At 31.2% G+C, this 10531-nt stretch overlaps 1 protein-coding gene and 1 non-coding gene across 2 annotated transcripts; both read left to right on the top strand.

The window, feature by feature from the left end:
* Positions 1 to 1599: 1599 nt before the first annotated feature.
* TRNAI-AAU lies at positions 1600 to 1673 on the top strand. The gene has a single exon. It is a non-coding gene; the product is annotated as a tRNA-Ile (tRNA).
* Positions 1674 to 1814: 141 nt separating this feature from the next.
* Positions 1815 to 5704, top strand: LOC120180733 (multiple myeloma tumor-associated protein 2 homolog). Its single transcript, XM_039186024.1, has 4 exons — positions 1815 to 1925; positions 3867 to 3956; positions 4137 to 4404; positions 5143 to 5704. Exons 1-4 carry the CDS (start codon positions 1883 to 1885, stop codon positions 5447 to 5449), a joined length of 708 nt encoding a protein of 235 aa, XP_039041955.1. The 5' UTR covers positions 1815 to 1882; the 3' UTR covers positions 5450 to 5704.
* The last annotated feature ends 4827 nt before the right edge of the window (positions 5705 to 10531 follow it).

Below are 10531 nucleotides of genomic sequence, written 5' to 3'. Positions count from 1 at the left end.
TCCTATTTATATATTTAATTACATTTGTGGTTATAAACTTTCATTATAATTATATATATATATATATTAATAAACTAACAGCTTTTATTAGAATAAATAAATATTATTAATATTCATGGATTCATACATATTTCTACATCTATATGAGTAGATATAAAACTTGAGATATTCATTTTTTTAAATTTTGTATTTTTATTTTGAATTTTTGCACGATTTCATCAAATAACGTGAATTCATAAATTTGCAAACACTGTGAGCTTTATCATAATTCGCAATTAATTATTTGTATATAGCTAAACTTTGAGGGTGTGTTTGGTTGGGGGAATGTGTGATTCTTATAGGAATAGAATCCACATTCCTCCGTTTGGCTGGTCGGGAATGTCATTCCCGGTAATCTTACATTACCAATAGTGGATTTTTTTGTGTATATTACCGGGAATGTCATTACCTCCCTTTCTTTAGGTATTATTGGATTACCGGTGTTTTGGACTAAAATGTCCTTAAAAAAAAATTCGTTCAAAAATATCCTTATTCTGTCATTGAATAATAAAAATTCTACGAAGGTTAAATTACAAATTTATCCTTAAACTATTTTAGATTTACAAAAAAAAAATCTATAATTACAATTTTATATGAAGTTCAGGGGTTAAAATAAAATTTCACCCTTTCATTAAACCTTTTTATATTTTCAATTTTGTAAAAAAATTATATAAATTTTATGAATTTAAATTTTTAAAGAAAATATATAAATATCTTCCAACTTGTTAAAAAAATAAATATATAATAAGGATAATTTGGTCACATATATATTCTAATAATCTTTTATTCCTTTAACCAAACACGGTAATCTTACATTCCTGCTAAACCAACCAAACACAAAATACAACATTCCCAGTAATCTTATTTCCTGATAATCTTTTATTCTCACTGATAATCTTACATTCCGTGAATCAAACGCACCTTAAGGAGTTTCTGAAGGGCTCAAACTAGTATGGCACTATGGCTTTGAACGGGTCATTGTTCACACGGATAATAATAACGTTATCAACCTCATTTCTCCCCCGACTCTGAACAGTCTTTTTTTTCCAATTGAAAACCATAGCTGAACTATGCCAAAAAGCACGGTATGTCGACTTTAAATAAATGGCCAAAGAAGCAGCGGCTTACATGGCCAAAAATTCTCCCAAGGAAGACGGATCATTAGCTATTTTCACCTCAATTTTTATATAAGGTTTTAATCCGCATATAACACACAGCATCCTTCACAGAGATATTCATGGTTCGTCTTATATGCGGATTAAAGGCTAATGTTATCTTTTAACCTCATTTTCCATTCAAGAAAAAAAAAGCCTTTACTATTAAATGCATATTATTATCACAACCAATAAAACTTTAGCAATATTTTGTTAACCATTTTTGGAATCATTTTTTTAGAAAATGTTTTAGTTCTGTCATTCACTATCATGAGAACGCAGTGTGTAAAATCATATGCAGTGCATGTTACATTAAAAACTAGTGACAGCAAAATAATCAAATTAAAGTTTTTGGTTAAACAAACTTTATAGGTTTTAAAACAAAATTTAGAAGCGTTAGGCAAATGGCCTATTAGCTCAGTTGGTTAGAGCGTCGTGCTAATAACGCGAAGGTCGCAGGTTCGAAACCTGCATGGGCCAACATTACTTTTATGCTATCTCAAAATAAACAATGCTTTCCCGTTATTTGTTAATGAGACTTTTATCTCAACTTCATCATAACGGCGTCGTTTCATTTATTTATGTCTATATAAGGTGAGAGTTCCGTTAAATAAATGGTTGCTCAAAATCCAAGCAATCGAAAGAAGAAAGACTCTCGTACTTGTTGAATTTGAAAGAGAGGGAGAAAAATGTATCATCCAACCAGAGGTGGCGTTCGTGGTGGCCGAGATCGTAAGTTTTCCCCTCCTTTTTTTCTTCTTTTTGGTTTTATTTATTTTCTAGGGTTTTCGTCTTCTTTGGTTCCGTAATTCAATTTGATTTTAACAAAAAAATAATTATAGCAACAATTTATGATTCTCGGCCCTTTTGTTTGGATTTTCTTTAATTGAATGATAAGAGATAAAAAGAAGTAGAAATTTAAATTTATGTACCGATTGTAAATTTGCTGCTTTAGAGAATTTTGCGATCTGGATTCATGGGTTAATTTTGCCCTTTTAACTAATTATGAATTCTGAATAATTCATATATTTGAATGGTAATTTCAAGTTGGTCATGTCAGAGTCATATAGCTATGACCTGCTCGTCTTTCTTCATCCCTATTTCTTTATATTTGGCCGTCATTGGAAAGCTATAATACACACAATTTTGTTCCCTTAGAAACCTGAATTTTCTGTTCTGAAGCAGGATTTTCATGTAAGATGTTCGAGTTTGGGTTTATCCATTAATATAAGGTGAATTACTAAGTGTGAATTTCATGGCAGAAAACTTTAAGTTGAATTTTCAATTCATCTAATCTGACAGGCTTGTCTTGTGTAATCAAATTAACTTTTGTTGATGAGTGCCATGTTTGAAGTTGAACAACAGTCATACCTAATCCACATAATTTTTTACTTAAAACTCGAACTTAGTGGCTCTGGAAATGTGTTTATCCTGCCAGATACCTTAATATTGAGAATAAGAAGCAAACTTCAACTTTATGTCCTTTTTTTTTATTCTGCATATTGCGGATAGATAAAATTGGGGAGCGCTTTATTTACCAATTTGGCATAGCTGATCATAAAGGCAATCCTGTTGCTTTCTCATTTCTATCTCCATTATGGAACTGTTTTCAGTTCTAGATCTCAATTTTTTTCGCTAAATCTTATTAAAATAGTTTTTGTAGCTAGAACTAAAGAAAGTAAAAGATGCATAAAAGAAGGAACATAATATATATTGACATCTTATTAAAAATCTAGGAATTTCTTTATTCTCATTCAAGTTCTAATAATTTAGAAAATTCCAGTTTTTATTTTTCCAATATATTAATTATTTCAGAAAATTGAAATCTTTACAAAAGAAACCCCTCTTTGAAATTCCACATCCTTATGTACGCTCAGAATTCTGATAAAAGGTTTGCCAAAAAGATTGCAAACTGAAGAAGCTTGTTGAACCAATGGTGTTAAAAATATAAATGATATTATTGGTTCTGCTTGTTGAAAAATTATCCAAGGAAAAAAAAACATGTTAGCATTAATGCATTTGATGAAAATGTTATTGTTAGTTTTATATTTGTATATTTATTTCTTGATACACATGCATACATAGACACACACAACTATCATCTTTATGCATATCGATCTGCTTCCTTTATTGAGAGAGTTTTGTGTGTAATTTAAAATATATTTTGAAAAAAAAAGGAAAAGAAAAAAGCAAAGACCATTGTTGATTTGATAGGTGTAGTGGAATCTCCAATTACTAGATGCTAACTATACATTTGTTCTTGGCTGCCTATAAGCAACCTAGGACCATTTTATCATCAGATACTTTACTGGTCATTTGGAAAAGGGTGGATGAAAAGTGTACAAAATGCTAGAATTAGAAGTACAGTCCCCACACCCGGTTGAGGACTGACACAATTGATCTTTCAACTCCTACTAGCTTTTGACATTTTAATTTTTTTTAAAGATTTCGAGTGCTTCTCATGATTTAGTATATCAAGTTTTGAGACATAATATTAAAGATTTGAGGATTTTATATTATTTCTTGTGTATTTGACTAAAGTATTTGTTTCTACATCTTGTTTTCACGTTAGTTACATAAATTCAACTATAGTTTTGCCTAAATTATATGAATTTGTCTTTATTCTCCATGCACTATGAGTTACACCAATGAGTATTTTCTTGTGACATGCAGAATTTAGCTGGGATGATGTAAAGGTGGATAAACATCGGGAGAATTATCTTGGTCACAGTATTAAGGCACCCGTTGGGAGATGGCAAAAAGGTATGATTCAATCTTACTTATTTCAGTTTGCAGTAAAAAGCAATTATATTTTTGTAAGCTAGAGGAGGGTGAGTGTTTATGTCATCCTTTTTTTAATGAATCATGCTGGAATACTCGGTGCTCTGAAATTTTTGCCATAAGCAAAAGCCTATCGACTCATGAAGTTCTTTTAAATTACAGGGAAGGATCTACACTGGTATACAAGGGATAAAAATTCCAAGGGTTCAGAGGCAGAGGCTCTAAAAGAAGAGATGAGAAGAGTCAAAGAAGAGGAGGAGCAGGCCATGAGGGAGGCTCTTGGACTGGCTCCTAAACGCTCTAGTCATCCTCAAGGGAATCGCCTTGATAAGCATGAGCTTTCTGAACTTGTGAAACGAGGGTCCACTGCAGAGGACTTGGGTGCAGGCCATGCCGAAGCAGCACGAGTAGACGGTCTTGGTTTCTCAAGGTATGTGGTGGATTCATATTATCTGAAAAATAAGCTCAAGATATGATTATACAATAGAACAATTAAGCAATGCTGTGGGGGTTGCAAAATGTTGTCATTTTCCAAAAAATGCATACTGATTGGCAGGTTTTTATATTATTTCTCAATTATGAACTCCTTTTAAGAACATAAAAGAAATTTGCTGCTATTTCGGGTTCTAAGGGGTGAGGGGTCATTTTAGATACAATCTCTGAGGGGTGGTGCTAGATAATTTGTTGTGTCAAATGCACTCTGTTTGATCGAGCATCCCAAATAACAGCATCTACCAACACCCCATACCTTTTGATGAAAATATGGATCTGTAGATAGAAGTAAAGTAGGAAATTTCTGAAGTCTACATCTGCATTTAGATGTTTTTTCATCAACACTGTTACAGTTTTGTTTGTTTGCATTAATATCAAATGCGCAAGGATTTAATTACTTAGTTCTATATCTATAGTATGTAGACTCGAATATTTTTCTGCTCTATAGTATAATAGATATTTAAGCCTATATTTTCTAGTCTTGTTGTCTGTGATATTTGAATACCTCATATGTAAAACTGCATGGCTGCCCTTGCTAGAGCATTAATGGTATCAACCCTTTGAGAATACCATATTTCATATATTTTTTTCATAAAATGTCCATTTTGCAAGCTTTTACCCTTGTTAATTTTCACTTTGCCCCCCTTTTTGACATTTTGTTTTGTTCTTGCCACAGAATGCCACGTCCCTGGGAAGATCCAAGCACACTTCCATCCACTCAGGAGGAACCCTCACCCGAGATGATCAAGGTGGAGGAACCCGTGCCTTCAACTGCCAACTCTGAAGAAGGTGAATCAGACTATGAAAGCAGCAGGAAGAGAAAGAGGCGTGAGGAGAAGCGACAGGAAAAGCATGACAGACATGAGAAGCGGCACGAAAAGAATGAGAAGCGGCATGGGAAGCATGAAAGGTATGAGAAGCTGTATTCTCGTGATTCAGATGATAAGAGAAGCCGTAAGAAGGAGAAGGAAAAGAGGGCATGAATCCGTATAGGATTGAACATCTTCAGGGCCACCTTTGTATCGTTTCGTGTTATGGATTGATATCTTCGTTTCTCTTCTGCACTTTTTTCCTTGGTGGAATGGTTCAAAATAACACGGTATGATTTGTTTTGTAGTAACTTGCAGGAGAATGCAGACCCGTCTGTTGATTGCAGGCGATGGCATATTATGTTATGTTGCAATTATTAGGGCTTGAATCACATGGAAATCTTTCAGGTGAAATTGAAAATATTGAAATGATGGATTGACCGGCTCAAATGGTGGTTTATCAGGTCTAGTGCCATGTCGAATTAGATATTACTTTGAATCTATCGAAAAACTAAATCAACCGATAATAATTTTTTTAGGAAAAAATCATTTTTCTTGTTAAAAATTTTAAAATATCCTCAAGCTGTGTTTTATTTGATTCTCTCTCTAGAGAGAGGGAAGAGATATTTATTTATATTAGTGTAAAATTAAATGAGTATTATATATAAAATATTATATTAATAATATTTTAACAATTCAATTGTTAAATTTCGTAATATTTATGTTAAGTGTAAATTACGCAATGGTCACTGATGTTTGAGTAATTTTTTGTTTTCACCACTGATGTTTCAAAAGTTACAAATTGGTTACTAACGTCATCATATGTTACAAATTGGTCACTCGTCGTTAACAGCCGTTAATGAGAGTGGCATAATACACGGCTAGACATTTTAAAGCTTACTTGGAATGGTTTGACCGCCACATGGAGTGTCAAATGTTAAAAGCAATATCATGGGTTGTTGCTTCATCTTCTTCCTTGCTTTACCATGGGTTGTTGCTTCAGCTTCGACTCCCCTCTAACCCCATTCCCCTCGCTTTCCTTCTTACTGTTTCATATTTTTTCATTTCTCTTTTCATTGTTAATCAATATGATTTAGTAAATGTTGATTCTTCTTTGTTTCTACTGCAGAAAAAGAATGGAAGCAAAGAAGACTTGGATGGAGAAAAGAAGGAAAAGAGATCCTCAACTATTGTTCTTAAGTTCGATTGCTTTTGTGAAGGTTGAGCAACCAAAATCTTCACAACACACATTCAAGATTTTGAAGGTACAATCAACATGTACGTTTAAGATTCCCATTTTTCTTTTGAGTTTTCCTTATTTCTCGTCTTCATTTCTTCATTATGTTTTTGTTAACTCCATGATAGTTGATGTCTCGTTGAGTTTTAATTGATGATGATGACTGTGAATCCTGCTACCATGAAAGGGAAGCTCGTGAAGAAAACTATGATTTATTAACTCCATGGTTGGGTCCAGTATTTGGGTTATGCAAACTGGTCGAAGCGCAAGGATACAAGGGAGTTGATGTCTATTTATCGAAGTATGCTTCCATCATCTTGTTGCATCAATGTTTTGGTCCAGTATTTGGCCAGTCTCTGATAATAAAGTTGGCATCTAGAGGGAAGCCAAACTTTTTTTTAGAACCCATCTGTAAATTTTCTTTCCATGTTTTTCATGATGATTATGACGAAGAAGACAACCCAAGGAGCATAGGACCGATGCCTTTATGATTGTCCGTGGTGATCTTGGAATGGAAATTTCGGTTAAGAGCAATATAATGGGTTGTTGCTTCATCTTCTTCCTCTTTCTCACCTTCTACATCGGCGAAATTTCGATTGAGAACAATAACATGGATTGTTGCTTCATCTTCTTCCTCACTTTAGCATGGGTTTGTTGCTTCATCTTCTTCTTCTCTCTCACCTTCTACATCGGCGAAATTATGAGAATTTAATAACCTATGTGGCAGTCAACCCAGTCCAAGTAAGTTTTAAACAGTACAGCTGTGTATTATGCCACTCTCGTTACGGCGGTTAACAACGAGTGACCAATTTGTAACAAAACTATAACGTTAGTGACTGATTTGTGACTTTTGAAACATCAGTAGTGAAAACAGAAACTTACTCAAACATTAGTGACCATTTTCATAGTTTACCCTTATGTTAATCAAAATATATTAGCAGTATACAATTTTAATTTTTATAAACATATTTAAAACGTTATTTTGTGTTTTTAAATTATATTTAATAAAATAATACAAGTAAATTCTAACACTAATCAACCAATTATTATATTAAAGTAAATTATAACATTAATCAATCAACTGCTAGTGTGTTTCTATTTTGATTATTGAATTCTAAAAACTTTTAGTTGTGTAGTAACACTATTGATATGACCTTTTTAAATTTGAATAATAATATATTTAATTTATAGTAGTTTCATATTTCATTAGTTTAATCATATATTTAAATAATTTAATAAATTTAATCTTCTATGTTTATAAATCCTACAATTTAGTCCTCAAACACATAATAATCATCGCCATCCTAACAACCCACTATATACCTAAGCAACATTACTCATCGTGATACCTATACATCTTCAATTCATCAATAATCCTTCACCTCTATTGGAGTGAGATTGATTTCATTCGATTGATTTTTTTTAGACTTATCAATTTTAATTTGGTTCGATTCGATATTTGTATATTAATACTAATTTTTATATCTTTTACTTCATTTTAATAGAATAGTTTTATTTATATTTTTTTGACGTGATTAAATTTAAAAACAAAATTTGTAATATTTCTTAGCGTTGATACCAGTAGGTAACGATAAATATTGAAATCAATGATAACCTAAGGCAAAACTAGAAAATCAGACCTAACCCTCTTCATTTACCATATCTTCGTAATTTTTTATTTATATTTAAATAATAAGCTTTACTTTAAACGTATACATTAAAAATATACTTTTTTTAAGCACGTAATAATCAGTGTAAGGACATGTATGGGGATAGCTCAGTTGGGAGAACATCAGGCTAAAGATCTTCGTAATTTTTCATTGGTGGCATATCAGGAAAAGAAGTGACTTTAGGTGATCCAGGGCTTGGACCTAACTAGTCAATGAGGAGAATAAGCAGGCAGCAGGGACATAAAATGACACTACAGCCTCTTCTCTTAAATAATGGAACAAATGGAAAGGATTACCATCATTACTGTTCCTGTCTTCAGGGACCCCACTCGCCTTATTGTTCTGGCAGGACCCAGTTCTTCAACCAAATGTTTTACGGTAGGAATGAATTTTGTATTGTACAACACAATAAAACTAACATTATCCTGCCCAGTTCTCTGTTTTTAGAGCAGTAAAATGGTTAAAAAAAACCGTCAAAAAGCAAGCAGCGTATAAAATAGAGGTGAGATATCATACCCCATTCTGTTGTGTAAATAAACTGTCAACAAAAATTCATGTGTGAGGATAACTCAATTGGAAGAGCGTCAGACTAAGATCAGAGGGGTTTAACAATACTCTATTGATATGAAACATAAAAATCATATATAAACTTCAATCCAATTTACTGAAACATAACGAGAGCATTAGTATTAGCAATGTGAAAACAATCCCGTGCAATAAGAAGCTTTAATTGGAAATTCAACGAGGTTGAATAAAAAAAATATTTCAAAGAGGCTCGTATTTAACCTCAGTCGTAGCGTAGGTTGTCAACAGTTTGTATTCCTTATTTCTCAATTAATTTTTCATATCATATATTTATTCTTTTTTTTTCAGTTTCTGATAATTCTATATTTATAACACTTTTTTGTCGCTAGACCTTTCTTATGTAATTTTTTTATGGTTCGATTTGATGTCGTCTCGACCGATCGAGATAGTGCTTATTTATTATCCTATTAATCTTCTCTACTTTAGAACCTCATATTGGACTTTGATACACGGTTTGCGTTCGTAGATAGTTTTTTCATGACATCCGAATCTGATTTGTAGTTGTCAATGGCCTTTCGATAGATTAATCGGTCTCTGTTATAGTTTGTTTATCAATATAGTTAGATTTGTTCGTATCTATCTTATGTTCGAAAGTTTTAAATGAGATTATATTATGAATAACAATAATAAAAAATATTAATGTTTAAATTGTTAAATGAATAAACGAAAGATACTCATTGTTTGTATAAAAAATTATTTGAATTTAATCAAGATACCTTCATTTTAATTTGTATTTGTATTATTTTAATTTTAAATAGTTTTATTTATTTTTAAATTTATTTTGTATTCATATTATTTTATTAATATTTTTTCTTTCTCGGTTCTAAGGCTTCGTCTTGACTAATCCGGACCGACTCGTGTCGTATATCTGATTATGGTAGATAAATCTTCCTACATAAATTTTTTACATATACAATAACTCAAATTTGAGATCTTACTTCACTGATATTTTAATATCATATTTTAACCATTTCATAATTTATTATATTTTATAAATAAAAAGAAAACAATAATTACAAGCACACTAATCTATTAACCGTGCTGATGTGGAATGTCTAGTATACATTTACGGAATGTATTGTTGCGGAGACAATGCTAGTTGACTTTAGTGTCCTTGAAGGATCCGAATTTTATTCATATTATGGTTGTAGTGAATTTATATATATTTTGAGTGTATTCGTACTTATATTAATAATATAAAATTTATGTTTATGAGTAAATATAAATAGAATGAGTTAAGAAAATCAATAAAATAAATAATTAATTAAAACAGATTTAAATTTTAGAGTGAATAAACATATATTATTATGTCATGATCTCTTTGTTATTCGACGTGCTCTAATTACTTCATTCAACTTCAATTGATTCGACAAATTTTGTTAATTATACAATTTATTTTTCAGCATCATTAGATCCTTAATTTAGTCATTATATGACATTTTGATACCATAATCTATGTTTTACGTAGTTTACGAATATTACTCTTTTTCTCAATACATTTTATAAAACATGTTATAAGACAAAGAGATAAAATCTTAAATATTTTAAGGTAGTAATATCCCAATCACGCAATTATAAAATCTCTCAATAATACTCTAATTAATAAAGAATTAAACATAATAATTTTATTTTAAAGAGTTTTCTATTAAGATAAATAATAAATTACGATTTAAGAATTATGAAAATTTATATTATATTTTGATGTAGAGAGTTTCATCAAAGTCTTACATTGTTATTAACAATTATATTTGTAATTGATTTTAT

The sequence above is a fragment of the Hibiscus syriacus genome, unplaced genomic scaffold (genome assembly GCF_006381635.1).
Source record: "Hibiscus syriacus cultivar Baekdansim isolate YM2019G1 unplaced genomic scaffold, ASM638163v2 tig00112501_pilon, whole genome shotgun sequence".
Taxonomy (NCBI): domain Eukaryota; kingdom Viridiplantae; phylum Streptophyta; class Magnoliopsida; order Malvales; family Malvaceae; genus Hibiscus; species Hibiscus syriacus.
The sequence above is the reverse complement of the archived record's forward strand: the minus strand, read 5'-3'. Positions and strand labels throughout refer to the sequence as shown.

Coding starts and splice junctions, on each gene's coding strand:
- LOC120180733 (XM_039186024.1), top strand. CDS start 1,883: ATGTATCATCCAACCAGAGGTGGCGTTCGTGGTGGCCGAGATC. Junction 1,926..3,866: donor CGTTCGTGGTGGCCGAGATC/GTAAGTTTTCCC, acceptor TGTGACATGCAG/AATTTAGCTGGGATGATGTA. Junction 3,957..4,136: donor CGTTGGGAGATGGCAAAAAG/GTATGATTCAAT, acceptor TTTAAATTACAG/GGAAGGATCTACACTGGTAT.